Source organism: Poromitra crassiceps (genome assembly GCF_964638095.1).
Source record: "Poromitra crassiceps genome assembly, chromosome: 10".
NCBI lineage: Eukaryota > Metazoa > Chordata > Actinopteri > Beryciformes > Melamphaidae > Poromitra > Poromitra crassiceps.
In genome coordinates, this window is record NC_139631.1 from 23,626,670 (window position 1) to 23,650,067 (window position 23,398).

The window sequence follows — 23,398 nt, forward strand, 5'->3', positions numbered from 1 at the left end:
GACACAAACCACCCCCACAACAGCCTGTTCTCCCTGTTACCCTCAGGGAGGAACGCACAAAAGCACGCACAAATCGCTTGAGGGACAGTTTCTTCCCGCAGGCCACGAGACTCCTTAACATACACAAATAAACAATCATGTAGTAGCTGTACTGCAGCTGCTACCATTACGTATGTTTAATTATGTCTATGTTATTTGCACCTGTGCAAACAGAATGTTTAATTATGTTTAAATTTGTCTATGCTATTTGCACCTATGTGCAGTGAATGTCACTGTTTCTGGCTTGTTTTTATTGCTTTACTGTTATTGCTTGTTGTTTATCTTGTTTTCCTGCACCTATATGCCCTGTTATTTTGCACTATGTTGTAACGGAGTCTACAGCATAAGGATTTCACACGTGATACTTGTACTACGGAGTGACAATAAAAATCTTGAATCTTAGTCTCTCCCCAGACTCAAATATTACGTTGAATCACTGTGCTCCGCATATTACATAAATGAGTCTGTGCCACTTCACAGCCACTTCTGGGGTTTGAGGGCAGGTCTAGGGGGGCTTGAAATTGAATGAGTGGCAGGTCGTAGCACCAATGAGAGAGCGGTTCAAAAGAAATTGGCTGGGCCTCCCCAGAGCCGTATAATAGAAGAGTTCCGACATCTCCATTCACTCCAATGGACCAGTTTTTTTTCCAGGAAGTAGAAAGTGGAACTCTTGAGTTAAAAAAAGCAGCACTGTTGAGTTGCAGCAAAATATACAGTTTGTGTTGTACTTTGAAAGGGTTTTTCATCCCTTGAATCAAATTGTACATTATCAGCTTTATTTTAGCATGCAAAGGTAGCGCGAGACCCATTCCTGGCTGTTCATTGGCTAATGAGTCTCGCATTTTGGTCCTCCGCTGACGCCACTCTCTTACTAGAGGACACTAGGCCTCCCCTGTCATCTGATCGCAAAGCCGTTACTTATTGGGGAAGACTGAATCCACCACTGGCCAATCACTGGCCAAGTGAACGGTTCACTTCTGACCCCAGCTGGCTGAGGGAAAGTGTCCCAGACCCAGAGAGAGATCTGCAGCATGCAGTAATGTAGTGTATCAGCGTAAGAACTCTCATGGGTCTGGCGTTGAGACTACAACCATCATAATGCACGTCTACCTTTTTTGTATGTTTTTATTTTTATTATCTTAACCTTTATAAGTGTGCAATATCATGTAGGTCTGTACTAAGCATCCCACACTGCATCTTCACACTTACTCTTCTGTTTCCCCAGTGTTCCACCTCCACCAATCTCAGATGAAGGTAAATATATCAGCAATCAAAGACAAGTCTTCACAATGTTTTTTTTGTGGGATTAAAACTTGCAAAACATTGGGGAAATCCTATGTACTAAACTGTGCTTGTCTCTGTGCCCAAAGATAATGATTATGAAGATGCTGATGAATCCCAGAGCTTTCCTCCTCCTCCTCCTCCAAATCTCAACAAGTAAATATCAGCATCAGTCATTGGAATGCATTGCATGTCATCCCCTCTCTCTCTCTCCCCACCTTTCCTGTTTGCCTACTGTCCTGTCTAAAGGAAATGCCCCCATTTTTTTAAAATCTTATATATATATATATATATATATATATATAATTGTGTGTGTGTGTGTGTGTGTGTGTGTGTGTGTCTGTGTGTGTGTGTGTGTGTGTGTGTGTGTGTGTGTGTGTGTGTGTGTGTGTGTATATAACGACAACAACAACAACAACACAATAATGTTGTTGTTATTAGTATTATTATATAATATACCACCAACAGCAGCAACAACACAGCACTACTACTATTGAAGTTCATGGCTATATTCTCTTTCCCAGTCCATGCCTGCTTTCTGAGTTTGATAAAATGTATATTCTTATGTTATGTTGATACGTAGGGGTTGATATTATTATTACAACAGCACTCCCCCCCCCCCCCCCCCCCATCTTAATGTTTATAAGTGTGCAATATCATGTAGGTCTGTACTAAGCATCCCACACTGCATCTTCACACTGGCTCTTCTGTTTCCCCAGTTTTCCTCCTCCACCTCCACCAATCTCAGATGAAGGTAAATATGTCAGCAATCAAAGACAAGTTTTCACAATGGTTTTTGGTGATTAAAACTTGCAAAACATTGGAGATCCTATGTGTCCTACTAAACTGTGCTTGTCTCTGTGCCCAAAGATGATGATTATATAAATGTTGATGAATCCCAGAGCTTTCCTCCTCCAAATCTCAACAAGTAAATATCAGCATCAGTCATTGGAATGCATTGCGGAATACACGCCTACATATGATTGCAAATTAGTGAGTTTTAAAAAGCTTCCAATGATTGTCTGTGTTCTTGTAGACTGCCACAGCTTACTCCAAAAGGAAAGCCAGAGGTGTTGGATCCCAAGAAGCAGAAGAAATTTGAAAAAGAAGAAAAGGAATTCAGGAAGACGTTTAAAGTATGTGTTCCTACTGACTATTTATTGTGATACTGGTGATATATTATATATATATATATATATATATATATATACAGTATATATAGTTTTTAATCTTTTACTCTGTTTTCCACAACAAAAAAAGTTTAATTCTTCATCGGATTCCAGTTTGAAGGAGAAATCCAGGTGCTGTATGACGTTACTGTAGCATCCATTTTGAGCACTACGAAATGGGGGAGCAAATACCTGCAACTGAAGCCAGGAGAAGTGATTGATGTCATCGTCGAACCGACTGATGGTAAACTGATCGGCAGGAATATGGAAGGAAAATGTAAGTTTGCATCAATCAATGGAGATTTTATAACATGCATTATGCTTTGAGTGGATAGAAATGAAAACATATTATCTGCTTGTTTTTCTTCAGTTGGCTATGTGGCAATGGCTCATGTTGCAGAGTAAGTCTCTCTCTCTCTCTCTCTCTCAATTTCAATTCAATTCAAAGGGGCTTTATTGGCATGAGAAACATACGTATACATTGCCAAAGCAAGTGTAAAATGAAAACAAACACAAAAGCAAAAATGTCCGTACAGTTAAAGATATAAGTGTAACATTGCACTCAAATATAATATACATAAATTAGCTTAAGAGTATGCTTACAATTAAATATATACTAAGGAGGTGTGTAAACAGAAACAGCTGTACATAAGAGTATAAACATTAACTTAAAAGGTGCAAAGAGAAAATTGTGCTTGATGGCTGTTGAACGAAATATATACAAGTAAGGGTATAAATGAATGAAAATACAAAGTAGAAAAATGTGGACACTGTAGTTAAAAATTATATACAAGTACAAATAAACCTGGAACTTGTGTAAACACTGATTGTTTCTTATTAGAGGTATTTAAAGCTATACAGCAGGAGCAGGAGGCAGACCCGGGGCCTGTCCTGCTCTGGCTTTAGGGTGCTTATGTTCCATTATGTTCCATCCTTTTCTTGTCACAACAGTTCACAAATTGTGCTTCTGTGTTTACCCATTGCGGTACTTCCCCCAGCAGATATGGAAGTTTTTTGTTGTCCGTCATGGTTTCAAAGTCTTTTTGGATGTTTGTAATCTGAGGGAAGTATGTGTCTCTGATGTCTTCGTATAGTTGGCAGGTGATTAGGAAGTGCAGCTCGGTTTCCACCTCCTTTTGTGTGCAGTGGGTGCACAGTCTGTCCTCTCTTGGGAGCCAGGTCTGCCTGTGGCGGCCTCTCTCGATGGCCTCTCTCTCTCTCTCTCTAACACACACACACATACGCACACACACACACACACACACACACACACACACACACACACACACACACACACACACACACACACACACACACACACACACACACACACAAATGAAGCTGCACCGAAAATTATACCTGTGTCTGTATGACAATATTTGATTAATGTGGTATTTTACACAGGGATACACGTGATATTTATGATGACATTGGAGAAGGTAGGCTTCAAAATGTACACATTATGCAAAATTATTTAATGTAAAAAATATGTATTTATTTATTTATTCAATTATTTCAAAATATCAAAAAAAAATCTCCAGATTGTATCTATGATAATGACTGAGGCAATATGAAGAGGACTGCTCTGATTTTAGGCCGAACTGATCACCCAACCAAGAAACTTTTTTATGCTGTATGAAGTTTGTGTAGGGTACATTGCTGAATACATTTGCTATGGCTATAACATGTTGTGCTTTTTCAATAAAGATCAGTGATTACATGAGTAGTGTCAGTAAATTATAATTTTGCATCCCATTTTAACTTAGATTTTTACAGTCTATGGATTTTAGACATACACTCACTGTATAAAATAGATTTTAGGGTGTACTGTCTGTATCTGATAAAAACCGGACAGTGCTGTCTGAGCTGTTGAAGAGCTCCACTCTGTTGAGCATAATGCTGTCGTCGAGTCAGATTTGCGTTTATATCCTCGAAAATGTATATTCTTATGTTTGAGTGATACCTAGGGATTTATATTATTATTACAACATCATAGTCTCTCCCCAGACTCAAATATTACGTTGAATTGCTGTGCTCCGCATACTACATAAATGAGTCTGTGCCACTTCACAGCCACTTCTGGGGTTTGAGGGCGGGTCTAGGAGGGCTTGAAATTGAATGATTGACAGGTCGTAGCACCAATGAGAGAGCGGTTCGAAAAATTGGCTGGGCCTCCCCTGTCGTCTGATCACAAAGCCGTTACTGATTGGGGAAGACTGAATCCACCACTGGCCAATCACTGGCCAAGTGAACGGTTCACTTGTGACCCCAGCTGGCTGAGGGAAAGTGTCCCAGACCCAGAGAGAGATCTGCAGCATGCAGTAATGTAGTGTATCAGTGTAAGAACTCTCATGGGTCTGGCGTTGAGACTACAACCATCATAATGCACGTCTACCTTTTTTGTATGTTTTTATTTTTATTATCTTAACCTTTATAAGTGTGCAATATCATGTAGGTCTGTACTAAGCATCCCACACTGCATCTTCACACTTACTCTTCTGTTTCCCCAGTGTTCCACATCCACCAATCTCAGATGAAGGTAAATATGTCAGCAATCAAAGACAAGTCTTCACAATGTTTTTTTTGTGGGATTAAAACTTGCAAAACATTGGGGAAATCCTATGTACTAAACTGTGCTTGTCTCTGTGCCCAAAGATAATGATTATGAAGATGCTGATGAATCCCAGAGCTTTCCTCCTCCTCCTCCTCCAAATCTCAACAAGTAAATATCAGCATCAGTCATTGGAATGCATTGCATGTCATCCCCTCTCTCTCTCTCCCCACCTTTCCTGTTTGCCTACTGTCCTGTCTAAAGGCAAATGCCCCCATTCTTTTATCTTAAAATATATATATATATATATATATATATATATATATATATATATATATATATATATATATATATATATATATATATATATATATATATATATATATATAATACTTTATGTATGTGTGTGTGTGTGTGTGTGTGTGTGTGTGTGTGTGTGTATATATATACTGTATATATATAATGACGATGACGACAACAACAACAATAATAATGTTATTGTTATTACTATTATTATATAATATACCACCAACAGCAGCAACAACAACACAGCACTACTACTATTGAAGTTCATGGCTATATTATCTTTCCCAGTCCATGCCTGCTTTCTGAGTTTGATAAAATGTATATTCTTATGTTCTTATGTTATGTTGATACCTAGGGGTTATATTATTATTACAACAGCACCCCCCCCCCCCCCCCCCCCCCCCATCTTAACCTTTATAAGTGTGTAATATCATGTACCGTAGGTCTGTACTAAGCATCCCACACTGCATCTTCACACTGGTTCTTCTGTTTCCACAGTTTTCCTCCTCCTCCTCCACCTCCACCAATCTCAGATGAAGGTAAATACGTCAGCAATCAAAGACACGTTTTCACAATGGTTTTTGGTGATTAAAACTTCCAAAACATTGGGGAGATCCTATGTACTAATCTGTGCTTGTCTCTGTGCCCAAATACGCTGATTATGAAGATGTTGATGAATCCCAGAGCTTTCCTCCATCAAATGTCAACAAGTAAATATCAGCATCAGTCATTGGAATGCATTGCGGAATACACCTGAGTTCGCCTACATATGATTGCAAATTAGTGAGTTTTAAAAAGCTTCCAATGATTGTCTGTGTTCTTGTAGACTGCCACAGCTTACTCCAAAAGGAAAGCCAGAGGTGGATCCCAAGAAGCAGAAGAAATTTGAAAAAGAAGAAAAGGAATTCAGGAAGAAGTTTAAAGTATGTGTTCCTACTGACTATTTATTGTGATACTGGTGATATATATATTTTTTTCATCTTTTACTCTGTTTTCCACAACAAAAAAAGTTTAATTGTTCATCTGATTCCAGTTTGAAGGAGAAATTCAGGTGCTGTATGACGTTACTGTAGCATCCATTTTGAGCACTACGAAATGGGGGAGCAAATACCTGCAACTGAAGCCAGGAGAAGTGATTGATGTCATCGTTGAACCGACTGATGGTAAACTGATCGGCAGGAATATGGAAGGAAAATGTAAGTTTGCATCAATCAATGCAGATTTTATAACATGCATTATGCTTTGAGTGGATAGAAATTAAAACATATTATCTGCTTGTTTTTCATCAGTTGGCTATGTGGCAATGGCTCAGGTTGCAGAGTAAGTCTCTCTCTCTCTCTCTCTCTCTCTAACACACACACACACACACACACACACACACACACACACACACACACACACACACACACACACACAAATGAAGCTGCACCAAAAATTATACCTGTGTCTGTATGACAATATTTTATTAATGTAGTATTTTACACAGGGATCTGTTATGTAGGACTAGATGTTAATATCCCTTAATTGCACATGAGACTTGCTGCTTAGACTCTGTGGGATGATCAAGTGAGTGATGGCATCTTCCGGGTTATCAAGTGGGCGCCCGCTTTCCTCGATGTTTCGCTGATAGGCCCACGACACCTCCAGAGGGTTCAGCAGTGAATCCCGGCGTCCTGGGCTCACTCCCTAGATGCCATCTACCCACTTGGGGCCCAGGTGGAGTCCTTTCTTTTCCTCCATAGCCATTGACTAGCCTTTTCAGCAGCTCTGGAGAGGTCTTTGACTGCTTGCCGATGGGCCTCCCCTCGCACTCCCATCTCCCGGAGTAGCCTTGATGTTGATGTGGCTGTAAACCCTCTGCAGCCTCCTTTGACCGGTCGGACCTTTGCGCTCCAGCCATGTTGTTGTGCGTCGGCGGCGAGCTCGGCATACCTCAGCTTCTTGCGCTCGTAGGCCTCCTTGACTGCATCCTCCCAGGGCACTGTCAGCTCGATGATGTAAACGAGATGGAGTGAGGCTGACCAAAGCACAAGGTCTGGTCTGAGGGTGGTTGATGCAATCTCAGCTGGGAAGCAGAGCCTCTGGCCTAAGTCTGCCACCATCTTCCAATCACGTGCCCAACCTAGCCGCCCAGTATCCGGTCTTGATGTGGCGAGTCTGCCTTGGCCCTCACCTTCCCGGACAAATGCTGTCACCGGCCAGTGGGAGGAAGGAGGAGGAAGGGCGTTGATGCTCATCCGCTGACTTTCCAGCACTGCTGCAAGACACCGTAGCACCTGGTTGTGCCGCCAGGTGTATCGGCCTTGAGTGAGGCTGGTCTTGCAGCCCACCAAGATGTGTTTTAGTGTTGCTGGAGTCGGGCAAAGGGAGCATGTAGGATCTTCTCCATACCACTGGCTGAGATTCTTGGGAGATGGTAGGACATCATAGGCAGCCCTGATGGTGAAGCTTGCCCTGAATGTCTCCATTTCCCACAGCTCTTTCCAGGAGATCTTTCTCTTCTCCACTCCCTCCCGTCTCATCCATTGCCCTTGCTTTGCCTGAGCGACGGCCTTTGCGCACCTTGCTGGGTCCTCCTGTTGGTGTATCTCCTGCACCACAAGCTTGCGTCTCTGAGACTGGGTAGCCTTGTGCCAGGCTGGTGTGCTGTCTCCAAGCCCCAGACCACTCCTCCCTTGCTGCACTCGGCCCACGATGTCCCTGTGCCTGAGCGCCGCTTTTGCCTGCTGAGTTGCTTCAGATGGGTTCCACTTCCTCCCGGTAGCCAGGTTGTGGGCAGCTTGGGCTACAAATGGGTAATTCGACTCTGTTAGCATCATCTCCAGTCTTACTTTGGCACACTTGTATTCCTCACAGAGACTGGAAATGGGTAGCTCTAGGGCTCCTTTGCCATAGAGCCCTATGCTGCTGAAGCACCTGGGAAGACCGAGCCACTTCCTTGCGTATGAGCTTATCAGTCTCTCCAGCTTTTCCACTTTTGAGATTGAAGCTTCATATAGGGTTAGCGGCCACATGAGACGTGGAAGGAGCCCAAATTGCATGCACCAGAGCTTCAACTTGCCAGGGAGTGTGGTTCTGTCGATGCTCTCCAGGCCACTGATGACATCCTTCCTGAGCTGATCTAATTGCTCCTTGTCTTTAAGGTATGCATCATACGACCGACCTGGGCTCTTCACAGGCATCTCTGAGACTTTTGGAATCATCTCATTAGATGATATTTATGATGACATTGGAGAAGGTAGGCTTCAAAATGTACACATGCATAATTATTTAATGTAAAAAATATGTAGGCTATGTATTTATTTATTTATTCAATTATTTCAAAAATATCTACTTTTTTTCTCCAGATTGTATCTATGATAATGATGATGACTGAGGCAATATGAAGAGGAGTGCTCTGATTTTAGGCCGAACTGATCACCCAACCAAGAAACTTTTTTATGCTGTATGAAGTTTTTGTAGGGTACATTGCTGAATACATTTGCTATGGCTATAACATGTTGTGCTTTTTCAATAAAGATCAGTAATTACATGAGTAGTGTCAGTAAATTATAATTTTGCATCCCATTTTAACTTAGATTTTTACAGTCTATGGATTTTAGACATAGACTCACTGTATAAAATAGATTTTAGGGTTTACTGTCTGTATCTGATAAAAACCGGACAGTGCTGTCTGAGCTGTTGAAGAGCTCCACTCTGTTGAGCATAATGCTGTCGTCGGGTCAGATTTGCGTTTATATCCTCGAAAGGATTAGAGGGGGATTAAGGAGGATCAGGCTGATCTCAGATCTGTACACTGGGAGGTCTCCGACTCTTCTCCGTTTTCTCGCGAGAAGACACGAAGTTTCCGGTGTTGTGTATGTTCCTGGAAACATGGCGGCCAGCTTCCGCGGCCGTCCTATCCGAAGTCTTCGGATGCGAGGTAAGCGTGAAAAACTCGCCTGTGTAATGTCTGTATTGTCGGGGTATTATAGAAATATATTTTCTCAAGCACGTGATGACCCCGGTGTGTTCCCTTACGATCCCCGCGATGTGTGCTTTTGACAGGTCGGAATGACAGCGGAGAAGAGAACGTACCGCTCGATCTGACCAGAGGTAAGCAGAGAGGCTTCATCACATCAGAGTGAAAGCGATTATTGTTCAAAATGGATGAGTATCATTCCTACAAACACTGGCCCTGTGAAGTGAGCATTCGTTTAGTCGGTGTACTCCTGCGGTCGTTGTCATTGCCATTTCCTCAGTTTTGCCTCACTGTTTTGTCTAATAACATCGCAAGCAATAACATAATAACAGGCGTACTAGGCGTAGGGAGCTAACGCTAACTAACTAGCTAAGTTAGCGTTAGCTAGCTGCCACAGCTAACCAGCCATGACGACGCGTTGTTTTGATTGGTGAGTGTGTAGGATAGCCTATTATTTAGCCAACGAGCCATACGTGCTGTAGTCCTACAGGAGTCACCGGTCATTGCTGCCTGTATGAGAAATTGGTTTGAGACTGCTAGCGGAGCAGCATCATGATAGCGAAGGTGCGCACCCTTTAGCTTTGGTCAAGACTAGTGGTACACAGCTGCAAAATCTGGCAAGGTTTGCAGCATCACTACATAGCCGTTTGTTTAGTTTGGTTCCCAATGCTAGTGCTTGGGACACACAATTCTGCCGGTGTTTATTTTACACCTGGGACGCAAGGTGAATGAACTAGTTGGGTTACTCCCAGGTAGGATAGAAAAGCAACAGAAGATCAGGATGAGACAGTCAGACACGTCTCCATCTGCTCCAGTCACTCACTAGCCGCAACCCGTGTTATCATGATTTTGAAATAAATAAACCTCACAGGCTCATTTCAAGTTGGGTATATGCTTCATATGTGTGACTGTATATGACAATTTATGTAAGTGGCATTAGCAGTCTGCACATTCCTAAAATTGAACACTGTGCCCAAGCAGCTCAAAGCCTGTTTGAAGTGAGTCAGCTGCTGCAAAAATTTGAAGGCAACCCTCAACATAATGCCCAGATTTCCAGTGTAAAATACCTATGGTCATCATCTGTTTGTTTGGCATAGTCTCTCTCCTCTTCCAAATGGTTTGAAGGCAGAAAAATGAACATATTGTTTATTATATTATTTGCTCAAGGCCACAGGACACAACCCTACCCCTGCCCAAACTCATTTGCTTGAATATGGCATATAGCTACCGTACATGTTGTATTATTCCCTGGCGAGCACACAGCATTTAGGGGATATTGCCGATATATAACACTGGGTATGTCTGGAAATTATATTTCAACACTAGCTATTATTTAAAATCTGATACCTGTTCAGTATTTGTCCATGTTGATTGAAAGAACATTTTGTACATTTGGTTTTCTTAGAATGTTCAGTTGATTAAAAGTGCTAACAAAGGATTTGAAAACTTGCCTCTGAGGCCAGAATTTTTAAGCTTTGTATTATTATTGGTATAGCTATTTGGTAGTAGCGAAAATACTCTGTGCAACCCTATAAGCAAGTGTAATCTTAGTTTCGACAACATTTGATTTTGTTGGTTCCCCTCAGGCTAGATATTAAGCCACTGATTCCAAGAGAATCCTCTTCCCTGAATAATCTCTGCTTCAGTCAAAAACATTTAACAGTAGTCACATACTAGTTGGAACAGAATGGAAAACAAAAAAAGCACTTCCTTGTTAAATATTACTGTCAAGCTTGTTTTTACTGTACACATTAAATTAGTTTGACCAGCTAAAGCAACTTCCTTCCTGCAATTTATTTATTATGGTTCACCGACTGATATTATGGCAATATAGCTTAATACTTGTCTTGGTTACATTGGATTTCCCTTTCTTCTGCAGAACCATCTGACAACTTCCGTGAAATCCTTCAAAATGTGGCCAAACCGCATGGAGTCAGTAACATGCGAAAGCTGGGCCACCTGAACAACTTCATAAAGGTAATGCTATCAACTCAAGTCACAACCCTTTTACCGACGCTTTTCCTTTCCTTGGGCCAGTACAGATGAGCAGAGGAGAGGGAGAACCAAGGGAGCTTTGTAGTCCACTAACTCAGTTTGAAGGCTTGTCTGTGAGGACATTTCGTCAACAGTAAGAGTGTTGATAGAACTGAAAGGGTCTGGAAACCAAACATAAATATGTGTTTTGAGTTTGTCGCACCACAGGGAAATTTGTTATTAACCACCCATTCAAATTTGAACTAAATTGAATGTGGCCAAGTATATAAAATTAGGAGCAGCGATCTCTATGCTCTCGATGCTATTCAACTACTGTATGCTCTCAAGGCTATCCTCTGTTGTGGGGCGTATGCTGCAAGCATGCGGCAGCCAGTCTGCAACATGCTCGCCAATAGCCAATGAGAATCGAGCAAGCTGCTAGGCACACCCAAACCCTATATGAACGCTCTGCTCGCACAGCCACTAGACAGTGAGATCCGCATTGAGTCTGATCTTTCCCCGAGACCCATAAATGTCATAAAAATAATCAAAAATAGCCCACCAACAGATACGAAAACATGAGCATATATGTATTTAATGTACATACAAAGAACTGCCGCGATCACACATGCATTTAAAAATATCTAGATTTGTGTTTCCCTGGAGCTCGAGGTCGCTCCCTGACCCGCTTCCTCAACTGCAGCTCCAATGTGAGCACTCGGCAACGGTTTAGTCGCGCTGGAATCCCGGGGAAGGGGGGCTTCTGGAGCTCGAGCGAGTCAGTCCCTGTTGCAAATGCCGAATGACATGGCGCATGTGTATCGTCTTAGGCTGGGGAGGTGAGTGGCATTTTTTGAATCTCAGCTTTGACAGGCAACTGAGAGCTTCTATAAGATTGATTCTTTTTTTCTGACAGCATATGGTTGTAACATAATGAGCCCTAAGTACCGCAACCTTCAACCCCAGCCTCAGCAAATGGTAAAAACAGGGAAATGGCAATATTTAGGCACATACCACTCTAAATGACATAGTTGTAACGTTTTTGGTGCATTTTGCTTAGGAGGGTCTTTAATAAGTTGCTAGCTAGTTATTTCCCTAAAGTCAGCAGCACGGCATTAAAGCTGAGGTTACAGAGATGGACTTACTAGAGATCTGTAGAGATTGACTTACTAGAGATCTGTAGAGATTGACTTACTAGAGGTCTGTAGAGATTGACTTACTAGAGATCTGTAGAGATTGATTTACTAGAGATCTGTAGAGATTGACTTACTAGAGGTCTGTAGAGATTGACTTACTAGAGATCTGTAGAGATTGATTTACTAGAGATCTGTAGAGATTGACTTACTAGAGATCTGTAGAGATTGACTTGCTAGACATCTGTAGAGATTGATTTACTAGAGATCTGTAGAGATTGACTTACTAGAGGTCTGTAGAGATTGACTTACTAGAGATCTGTAGAGATTGACCTACTAGAGACCTGTAGAGATTGACTTACTCCTAGAGGTCTGTAGAGATTGACTTACTACTAGAGATGTGTAGAGATTGACTTACTACTAGAGATGTGTAGAGATTGACTTACTAGAGATCTGTAGAGATTGACTTACTAGAGATCTGTAGAGATTGACTTACTAGAGACCTGTAGAGATTGACTTACTACTAGAGATCTGTAGAGATTGACTTACTACTAGATATCTGTAGAGATTGACTTACTAGAGATCTGTAGAGATTGACTGGCTGTGTTCCCCTTTCTCTGTAGCACAGCCATTGACCTCTCCTTGGTCCTCTCCTCTTGGGTGTTGCAGCCAGTAGGCCTAGCTGTGCCTGTCATTGTGAAGCTGACAGTGGATGTAACAGGAGCTCTAGGGATGGGAGCGCACTCCTAATGTGCGACAAGAGCAAGACTCTGACTTTGAAACCTGAGATTTCCCATGTCTGCATATTGTTGTACTTATGAACTTGAGACATTTAGTTATAGAATCTATTTCTTTCCTCCCACTTTACACTATAAGTAGACCTAAATCTGCTCAGTTTTGGATGATAGATATGATATACCACCAAGGGCAAGGCGGTGTGTTATGGTTAGTCTTACCTCTACAAGGAGGTCTGGTTTGCAGAAACTGAGTCTTGGACATTTTGGGAGGACATTTTGGAGTGAATTCTTTCCTTTTTCCTTTTTTGGAAGCTTGAGAGCTGTTCTAGTCTGGTCACAGTGGTCAGTAATGTTAAGACAGGCAATTGGTCAGAATCTGTTTGTTGTGGTGTTGCACAGAACACATTCAGGACTTCCACGAACTCATTTGGAAGGCTTGTCCCGAGTCTTTCTGCAACAAAAGAGTTCGCAAAACAAATGAATTTCTTGCTAGTTATTTCCGTCAGCGGGACTTTCATCATTCTTTCTCACGTGACCCTCACGCCTAATTTCAGAAATATCAACAACATTGTGATGATTGGCCGACTCTGACCAGAGTTCACTGACTCCGGGCGCTGATTCCTGTAGTAGACATTTACGGATTCCTACTGAGGGACAAACTGCCTCAAACCACTTCTGACTGTTGCTCTCTGACACATTCTCAGCAGTTATTGGTGGCAGTGTAGCCGGTGTGTTTTGCCCTTTAGAAAACTAGGCAGCTGGCACTGTAGGAGGCTCTAGGCCAGGGGTGGGCAATTGTTTTTCTCTAGAGGGCCATACTGACTTACATCAAGTAAGCGAAGGGCCACACATTGGAGATCATAACACTCCTGATTTTCGCGGGAGTCTCCCCTATTTTTAACCCTCTCTCCTCATTGTGATTGGTAATCTCTTGTTGATCTCCTGATATAATAGTGACACAAATCCAATGGCTGTAGCAGATGAGATTTATTAACATAATTCTGCTTTTTATTGAGTTTTTGGGTTGTTGTGTTTTTCTTTGAGGACCTTGGGGGCCGGATTGAGATGGTCCAGGGGCCAGGTCCGGCCCTGGGGCCGCATTTTGCCCATGTATGCTCTAGGCTGAGGCCGAGCCTGGCTTGTGCTTCTGCAGCTCCTACACCTGACTCTCTTCTTTACAACTGAGAGCAGCGTAATATGGGTGACGTGTGTGTGTGTCTGTGTGTGTGTGTGTGTCTGTTAGAACACCAGGCCGCCGACTCCTTATAAGGATTCCAGGACAGTGAGGGTGATCTAATCCCTCTGGAGAGTGTCACACGCCCCCCTCCCCGTCTCCCCTCCCCTCCTCCTCCTGCCTGCCTGCCTGGGCTCTGACATCACTGCTGGTCCCAAACAACCCACTCCTCACCATGCCTCTGTCCACCCGTCCCATCCTGCGTCAACACTCCCTCCTGCTCTGCTCTGTGGTTTACAATGGGGAGAGGGGATTTTATTCCAGCAGCCCTACTACACCTGTTGAAATTGACATTATTTATTTGATCAACCTGTAAAGAGGCCCACAAGGTTACATTTTGTAAGCAGTGGTCTTTCTTGATGTTTCACATGACCTAACACGTTGCCCATCAGTCTCAAAGATATCAGAATGAACTCTAAGACGGCTCCTAGATGTTTGACCTGGCTGGGATATATGCTGAGTTGCGGGAGTGTGTCAACTAATTTTCAACTTGACCTGTCTCTGTGCATTGCAGCTGCTATGCAACATTGGCCACCATGAGGAGAAGTTTGGGTTTACGTACGAAGAAATCATCATTTGGTAAGTGTTGATTGATGACGCATTGTATCGAAAAGTGTTGTTTCCAAATCGTCATGTTTTATCATGCAGCCAGGTGAAATGTGTGTGTTGAGTCAGGCCCTGCTTCTAACAAGTCATGATTGATTTATTGAACATTTGGGATATTAATTGGATGAGTAATTTGAGTGAAAATTCCCCAAATACTCCTGCTTAGGACATAACTGTAAGCTGTAAGTACTGGTCTGTTTTGGGCTGATGTAAGTATGTGATTTGCACCCATAGCCTGCGGCTAGCTCTACTGAATGAAGCGAAGGAAGTGCGCGCTGCGGGGTTGCGGGCGCTGCGCTACCTGATCAGAGACACCAGCGTGCTGCAGAAGGTCCTCAGACTACAGGTGGACTACTTGATAGCCAGGTAAATAATATACTGCTCCGACTACACCAGTGGACAGGTGGAGTGCCGCTAAACTGGAAATCACTTGATATTTATCATGTTGTTTTAACTTGCATATTGTACAGCAGCACTTTGGTCAACTCTGGCTGTTTTTAAATGTGCTCTATAAATAAATTGCTGGCTGTCTGTTGATGGTGAAAGGAACTTTTCAAACAGTCAAAATAGGAAAAAGAAATGACCGTTTGTTCACTGTGTGTTGGTTCAGGTGCATCGACATCCAGCAGAGCAACGAGGGAGAGAGGACTCAGGCTCTGAGACTAGTCAGAAAGGTAAACTAAAACGGACTTTTTCTCTTTCCTCTATAACCACTCTCTGTGTGAGCTGCTGGAGATGAGAGCAGGGTGGTATTCTTGCTGTAATTGCATCAGAGAGATCCTGTCATGATGTCGCTGGTGGAAGTTGCCCTCTGCCCTTACACTAAGGGCCTTACAGTAAAGGGCAGAGGGCAGGAAGTTACTGTTCAGCCTTGTGCCACCAGAATGATCATCGGGTTAGTGGCGTTGGTGTCGGCGTGTGGATGGTTTGCACGACCCTGTGGGCTTGGCTATTTATAGCTCTTTCTGTAGTTTACTGTAAATGTTCCTCACACACTTTAGAGGCAGGCTCTGGTTTCAGGAAATGACCATTGGCCATACAGACAGTAATATGATGAGCCTACTGTACATTCCTTGTCATATAGCCTAGCCTCTATCTTCAAAATAGGTTTCTGTTATCTGTTCGATTGTAAGTCTTGGGGAGAATGTGTCTGGCTGTGAGCATTATAAAGCCCCAGACAGAAGAAGCCGACAGTCGGCCATGTCTGGGGCATCTGTCGCTCTAGTATTGGCTCTGGTCTGCTTTGTCGGTGGCTTTTCAGGCATTGGGGCGTTGGTGAGAGCAATCACTCTGATTGGCTGGTCAGGGGTAGCGAAGCAGGACGGAGGTCACACAAAACGTGCTGCTCATTTACCAACATTATCTTACCTGATAATTCCAATAAACGGATATCTTCACGACGACGTGCCTTTGGGAAAAAGTCCCTCTCGCCTCTCGCTGCATGATATTAAATAGTGTGATTTCTCCTTATTTTTCACCTCCGCCTCTTCCTTTCAGCAAACGACCAGACAAGGGCCGACATATTTGCAACTTTTTATCAGACATATTCTCGATTAAAAGTAGCTATATTACGAAGCCGTTATATAATTAAGCAATATAGCATGAGAGCCAGTGTGTTGTGGCAAATCAACCCGTTCTCACTCTGAGCGCGTCGCATATTGACGCTTTGTCCTGTCCCTTGTGCGTCGCTTCTTACTAACATGGTACCCTTGAGCGACACATGAAACGACTTGGGCTTTCCGACTAAACTCAATGCAAACCCATGGAAGTCATCTTTGACGCTTATGGCAACTGCTCCCCTATTAGCCTAACTGCTCCACCATTAGTCAACTGCTCGCCCATTAGGGTCTGGAGGAGCTAACCTCTCCCAGACCCTAACCCTAAACCTAACCTCTCCCACCCCATGCCTAAACCTAACCTCTCCCAGACCCTAACCCTAACCCTAACCTCTCCCACCCCATGCCTAAACCTAACCTCCCCCAGACCCTAAACCTAACCTCTCCCACCTCCCACGCCTAAACCTAACCTCCCCCCAGACGCTAATGGTGAGCAGTTGACTAATGGGCGAGCAGTTAGGCTGATGGGGGAGCAGTTGCCATAAGCGTCAAAGTTGACTTCTATGGGTTTGCATTGAGTTTAGTCGGAAAGCCCAAGTCGTTTCATGGGTCGCTCAAGGGTACCATGTTAGTAACAAGTGGCGCATAAGGGACGGGACAAAGCGTCAATATGCTACGTGGTCGGAGTGAGAACGTGTTGGGCAAATATATCCCGCTGATCAGCTGTTATCCCACGAGGCCGCAGGCCGAGTGGGATAACTGCTGAGCAGCGGGATATATGCCACAACACACGCTGCTCGAGTGCTATATTGCTTTTATAAAACGGTTTCCAAGTATGATAATATAATAATAATAATAATACTATAAGTCCGACTGGCATGTCATTCTGATAGAGTCAGTTGAAACACTACTGTAAGGCGGGACCGCAAGAACGTGCGGGTGATTTGATTGGATCGTTCTGGAGACTGAAGTTGACATTGGCCAATCCTGGCGCTTGCTGAGAAGCTGAGAGCTGGGAGACGCGAGGTGATGTATCGGTCGGCATCTACCTGTAGTGGCCGCTAGTCCTTTCAAGTGTTTTCGGTGTGTCAGCCAGCCCCTTAATACAATTTGCCAAATACTTTCTTTGCATTTGAAAATGCATCTTCTGAATAGGCTTCGAAGAGGTCGCCTACAACTCAATCCAGTTCTGGTGAATGTTTTGCTAATTGCTACTATGAATTCAATTGTTCAGACCTGTTTGATGACTCATCTTTTTTCCCCCATCCCTCTTTCAGATCATCACAGTCAACGCGATGCTTTTTCCATCCACCGTTGCTAATTCTCTCATTGCTGTGGGGACTGATGGGCTACAGGAGAGGGACCGCATGGTCCGTGCAGCCATCGCCATCGTCTGCGAGCTAGGTGCCTACGTGGACTGATGCTGTACAGATGGAGATATTCATTTGAATGTTTGAGTTTAGGCTGGTGTGCTTTGATTTGATATTCTGATCCCCATTAGCTTATGCAAAGCAGAAGCTACTCTTCCTGGGGTCCACATGCGTGCGTTAAAGAAGGCATGCGTGAAGATAACTGTTGAGTTGAGAAGTTTTAGTTTATTTGCACAATACTAAAACACCAAATCACAGTGATGTTAAATGTAAATTCATATTTTGTGCGGGAGAGATCAAATAAAACAAGGGGGCGAGACAAAAAAAAAAACATAAAAACCCCTGCCTTCAAACAAACAAGCAAAATCAAGATGATAGCAAACAGATTCATAATTTAAAATGGAAGCAGAACACAACATGGTGCAAAATGATAGACAAGAAGATCAATCAAGGAGGACAAAAATTAAGTACATTAAAAAACCTTCTGTGCACATACTGGCACTTTGAAGATCATCGAGGCAGGTTGTGTTGCTAGACAGAAACACCTTGTATAATAGTGTGCTTGTTATCAAGAAATGTGGAATGCCCCCAATACCTCATCGTTACTGATGCCTCCTGCCCCCTCTGTAGCCCTGAAGAACCCAGAGGTGGTGGCCAAAAGGGGGGGTCTCAGCACCATCCTGAAAAATGTGATCGACTGTCAGCTGAGCCGCATCAACGAGGCTCTGATCACCACCATCCTCCATCTCCTCAACCACCCACGCACCCGGCAGTACGTGCGCGCTGACGTCGAACTAGAGGTACACACACACACACACACACACACACACAAATAGATACACACGTACAAACAGATACAGTATGAACTGGGAGGAGGCTATTATTGTTCACAATTGAGCCAGTGGACTGGGAGTCATTCCAGTCAGGATTAGCAGTTGTAGGTTGCCTGTCTCTTTCCCATGGAGCTTACAGTGATCAGTTACATCAGTCCTCTAAAGCCTCTCTCTCTCTCCAACACATCCTGTCTGTAAACGGATACCTGGGACAGAGGCATCGCATCACCACCACAGTCATAATAATAACAACCGCTGCTGTTCCAGTCGTTGCACCGCCCCCTCTGCCGATCTGGGGAGAGTTGAAGACTAGCACATGCTTCCTCTGATACATTGCTGTTGCCAGCCGCCTTTTGACCTGACAGTGAGGAGTTTCACTGGCAGGACGTAGTGTGTGGGAGGATCATGCTATTCCCCCCATTTCGCCTCTCCCCCGAACGGTCGCTCCGACCGACCAGAGGACGCACTAGTCTAGTGACGAGGACACATACCCCTAATCCACCTTCCCACCCGCAGACACGGCCAATTGTGCCTGTATGAACCCCCGACCAAGCCGGAGGTAACACAGGGCTCGAACCTGCAGCCCTCGTGTTGGTAGGCAGGGAATCTACCGCTGCACTACCCAGATGCCAGCAGTTTAATTATTATTACAAGATGTTTATTGGTAATACCTGGGTTGCAGAGCTCCGTCTACAGACTGATTTCAGTCCAAAATTAATTATCTGTTCCGTTTTCCGTCCGCCTCCCCTCCTAATAGATGCCCTCCTATGTCAAGGACCCCAGTCCGTGTTCTTGCGTGTTCTTGTCAGTTGACTCTCAGCTGCTCACCTGCTCTGTGTGGGCATTACATTACTGTTGGTGTTGTGTGCACATTTATAAGAGCTAACAGACATGTTAGCTGTCAGCGACGAGCAGTGTCTGGTGCAGAATTGTAGTGAAAACAGAGAAAAAGCGTTTCAACATGCTGAAGGGTGCGGAGATGTTTACAGCAACCAGCGTCAAGCTACTGCTAGTAGCAGAGCTCAGGACAAGAGTTCCTGATTTCCTGTCAATGTTTTTCAAAATAAAATGAATGTAAAATTAACATACTGAACGGTGTGGAGATGTACAGCAACAAGCGTCAAGCTACTGCTAATAGCCGTGGCCAGGCCCAGTACAAGACCTCTTGTCTTTTTTTATTTTATTTCCCCCCCAAAATAAGATGAAATGATGAAATGTATGGTGAGTTGTGGCACCTTTGACAGTACCTTGATGAGGCTAGGGGCGACAGGTGACTAGCCCGGCTGGTTTCTCGTGGACCCCTTGCATGGGATCCTAGTATGTACAACATCTCTTGCAAGCACATAAGCACCTCACGCGGCTGGTAGCACCACATTGTAATGTAATATATGTATGCCTTTCTCTCCTTTTCCTGTCTCTAAGACTGTTCAATTTGTTCTTCTATTCCGAAAAACATTTGTATGAAACTTGTATAAAAACGATTTGATTGTTCATTGTATTTTGTACTCATCTGGTGTGTGTTTGTGTGTGTTCTGTCCTCCAGCAAATCCTCGCGCCTTTCACAGATTTTCACTACCGTCACAACGCAGACACGGCTGAAGGGCAACTTAAGTGAGTGTGTAAGGAGGGAGCTGGGCGAAAGTGTCAGTGTTACAGTGGCAACAAAAAGATAGTGTTCTGACATTTGCTTCTGTTTATTGTTGTCTGTGTTCCTATATTGGTAACATCATGCGTTGAGCAAGTTGAGGGCTTGTATAGTGTTTTTGTGATATGGCCCTTACCATCAGGGCTCCTAGCCTTCAGAGCGAGCTGCCTGAGGATCTGAGGCTGGCTAAAACAGAGTCAGGCTTTTAACTCAGGCTTTTATGGAGTCCTCTTTTATCCAGCCTCCTTGACTTCCCTTTTCTGTTCAGATACTTGTTATGCCTCCGCCGGCGATAGCCAGGCCGGAGGCATTATGGTTTTGGGTTGTCCGTCCATCCGTACGTACGTACGTCTGTACGTTGTTGGGGAAGCACCATCCGATGTTCGTTAACACGATATCTCAGGAACGCCTTGACGGAATTTAGTCAAATTTGCCTCAAATGTTGACTTGGACTCAAGGATGAACTGATTAGATTTGGGTGGTCAAAGTTCAAGGTCACTGTGACCTCACGAACGCCATTTCCAAGCTCATTAACGCGATATCTCATGAACGTCTTGGCGGAATTTCTTCCAATTTGGCTCAAACGTCAACTTGGGCTCAAAGATGAATTGATTAGATTTTGGTGGTCAAAGGTCAAGGTCACTGTGACCTCATGACGGCTTGTTTCATGCTCATTAACGCAATATCTCAGGAACACCTTGATGGAATTTCATCCAATTTGCCTCAAACATCCACTTTGACTCAGGGATGAACTGATTACATTTTGGTGGTCAAAGTTCAAGGTCACTGTGACCTCTAATGCAATTATTTTTAGCTCGTTAACGCGTTATCTCAGGAACGCCTTGACGGAATTGTCAAAGTCTGGACAGACATGGATGTTGACTGCTCAGTGCTCACTTGTTGGTGGAGGCATATATCCGCGGTGCGGTCATTCTAGTTTTTCTTGCATTAGCTTTTTCTTTTTTGCTACTTTGTGAAATGCTTTGGAACTGTTCTAAGATTATGTGATTGTGTATTTGTGTGCGTGTGTGTGTGTGTTTGTTCTCAGGGAAGACCGAGAGTCCCGTTTCTTGTCTAGTAGGATGGCCATAGTAGCAGCCTTCCGTTCCTGGTCTGGTAAGGGTCCAGCACTCATGATTTCCAGAATTGATGGTTGTATTAGTCCTTTTGTGGTGGAAAAATTATTGATATTCACCGAGTCAGAATTTTATTTTATATTGGTTGTTGTCTTCTACTGTTGAATCATGAGTTAATTGCCTCCCTCTGACTCTTTTCTTTTTCCAGGGATTATTAACCTATGCAAAGCTGGAAATTCTGGAATCCAATCTTTAATTGGCTTACTTTGCATACCAAATATGGAAGTTAGGGTGAGTACTGAAACAGCTGCATACACAATATGCCTGTTAGAGTGGATATACTGTATATAGTGTATAAAAAGATCCTCCTACCAAATAAGGAAGGAGGAACACAGGAACACTGTATAACTTATGGCTGCTACCTTAGCAGGCAAGACCCCTTATTATACAGTAGTCAACTGTAAAGTATTGCTCCAGCCAGGAGGGTTTTTATCTCCCTTTGAACCAGACATATTCCTTTTAAGCTATAACAGTCTGAACCACTCCACTACACCCACCAGAGGAAATGTCCCATTGAGCCATATTGACAATTTTTATCGAAGGGAAACATTTTAACGAGTTCAAATGGGGTCCTTGAAATAAAACCAAAATCAACTTCTTCACTTGTGACTCCGGGTTGTCAGCTATACCAAACCGGCTTTCCTAATTTGGGCAAGAGCCTGATTAGAGCCAGAATACAGGAGCACAATTTAGGTCTATTGTAAGGCAGGCAGCCATGACAGTCAAAGCAAGTCACAAATCAAAGCAGATGTGCTTGCACACTTGGTGTCACTTGCTCTAAATGCTAGAGAAGCGGGCTTGTGGCCTGACGGTCAGCGGTTCGCATCCTTGGTTGTGCAGGCAAAATGTGGGTGGTTAAAATGAAAGAAAAACACCCCTGCCTCCTCACAACCGAGGTGCCCATTAGCAAGGCCCTTGAGTCACTGCTGGTCCAGTGGAGCTGCTCAGCGGCCAACAATGGAGGACTGGTTGCACTGGGCAGCTCCCAGCTGTGAGTTGTGTGTACTGCATGAATGTGTAGCTGGGCATTGCTGAAGAGAGAAGATTCTTAGCAAAATCCTTCCCTGAATAAATAAAACCAAAAAAGAAACTATTAATTACTTCAGTCTGATTTCATAGAAAATGTATATACCAAATCATATACAGTATATATATATACTCACAGTATATATATATATACTGTATATATATTTTTTAATTGTATAGAAATGCTTTTTTGAGTGCTGGGAAATATAATTTGTGCCGTGTCAATCTTGTGTACATCTGATCCCTGTAATGTAATTTGCCCTGCAGAAAGGCTTGTTGGAGGTGTTATATGAGATATTCAGGCTTCCTCTTCCTATTGTAACTCAAGACTTCACAGAAGCTCTTCTAAGTGTTGGTGAGGAAAACAATTATTCAATCTTAGGATTTATTTTTTTCTACTTCCTTCCACATAAACCTGAAATCAGCTTGCCTTCCGCTCATATACAATATTGTTTCCGTCTGGTCTACTTTAGACCCCAGTAGGTTCCAGGACAGCTGGAGACTGTCTGATGGGTTTGTTGCTGCTGAGGCCAAAGTCCTCCTGCCCCATCGGGCCCGGTCCAGGTGAGAGATTCCATGAGAGCATAGAATAGGTAGAACTTTGACTAAAGCTGTTTGCGTTCACTGCCCACCACAAATGGCACCTGGATCTGTATGCTGCATTAAAAGGTGGTTTTCTCTGTTTCGTTTATCAGGCCTGATCTGATGGACAACTACCTGGCATTAGTCCTGTCTGCCTTCATCACCAGTGGGCTGTTAGAGGTGAGCTGATCTGTTTTTGTCCTGCAATATTTAAATGTTTCTTTCCACCAAGCTTTGAAATTGAATAAAGCAAGTGACT

At 43.5% G+C, this 23,398-nt stretch overlaps 2 protein-coding genes across 2 annotated transcripts in view; both read left to right on the top strand.

Moving 5' to 3' along the window:
* The first annotated feature begins 2,371 nt into the window (after positions 1 to 2,371).
* LOC310784197 (uncharacterized protein) lies at positions 2,372 to 8,758 on the top strand. Its single transcript, XM_083645207.1, has 11 exons — positions 2,372 to 2,456; positions 2,604 to 2,766; positions 5,000 to 5,028; positions 5,145 to 5,211; positions 5,845 to 5,885; positions 6,014 to 6,056; positions 6,173 to 6,269; positions 6,380 to 6,542; positions 6,636 to 6,666; positions 8,490 to 8,584; positions 8,694 to 8,758. Exons 2-8 carry the CDS (start codon positions 2,754 to 2,756, stop codon positions 6,417 to 6,419), a joined length of 330 nt encoding a protein of 109 aa, XP_083501333.1. The 5' UTR covers positions 2,372 to 2,456; positions 2,604 to 2,753; the 3' UTR covers positions 6,420 to 6,542; positions 6,636 to 6,666; positions 8,490 to 8,584; positions 8,694 to 8,758.
* Positions 8,759 to 9,192: 434 nt separating this feature from the next.
* The window catches only part of LOC310784190 (rapamycin-insensitive companion of mTOR-like), a 28,484-nt gene continuing 14,278 nt past the window's right edge, over positions 9,193 to 23,398 (top strand). The window contains exons 1-14 of the mRNA XM_083645201.1: positions 9,193 to 9,268; positions 9,394 to 9,441; positions 11,187 to 11,284; positions 14,900 to 14,964; positions 15,226 to 15,357; positions 15,602 to 15,665; positions 17,825 to 17,951; positions 18,548 to 18,717; positions 20,294 to 20,361; positions 21,444 to 21,511; positions 21,680 to 21,762; positions 22,825 to 22,912; positions 23,031 to 23,121; positions 23,253 to 23,319. Coding sequence (XP_083501327.1) covers positions 9,220 to 9,268; positions 9,394 to 9,441; positions 11,187 to 11,284; positions 14,900 to 14,964; positions 15,226 to 15,357; positions 15,602 to 15,665; positions 17,825 to 17,951; positions 18,548 to 18,717; positions 20,294 to 20,361; positions 21,444 to 21,511; positions 21,680 to 21,762; positions 22,825 to 22,912; positions 23,031 to 23,121; positions 23,253 to 23,319 — 1,218 coding nt within the window. The 5' untranslated portion in view covers positions 9,193 to 9,219. The remainder of the gene's footprint in view (positions 9,269 to 9,393; positions 9,442 to 11,186; positions 11,285 to 14,899; positions 14,965 to 15,225; positions 15,358 to 15,601; positions 15,666 to 17,824; positions 17,952 to 18,547; positions 18,718 to 20,293; positions 20,362 to 21,443; positions 21,512 to 21,679; positions 21,763 to 22,824; positions 22,913 to 23,030; positions 23,122 to 23,252; positions 23,320 to 23,398) is intronic.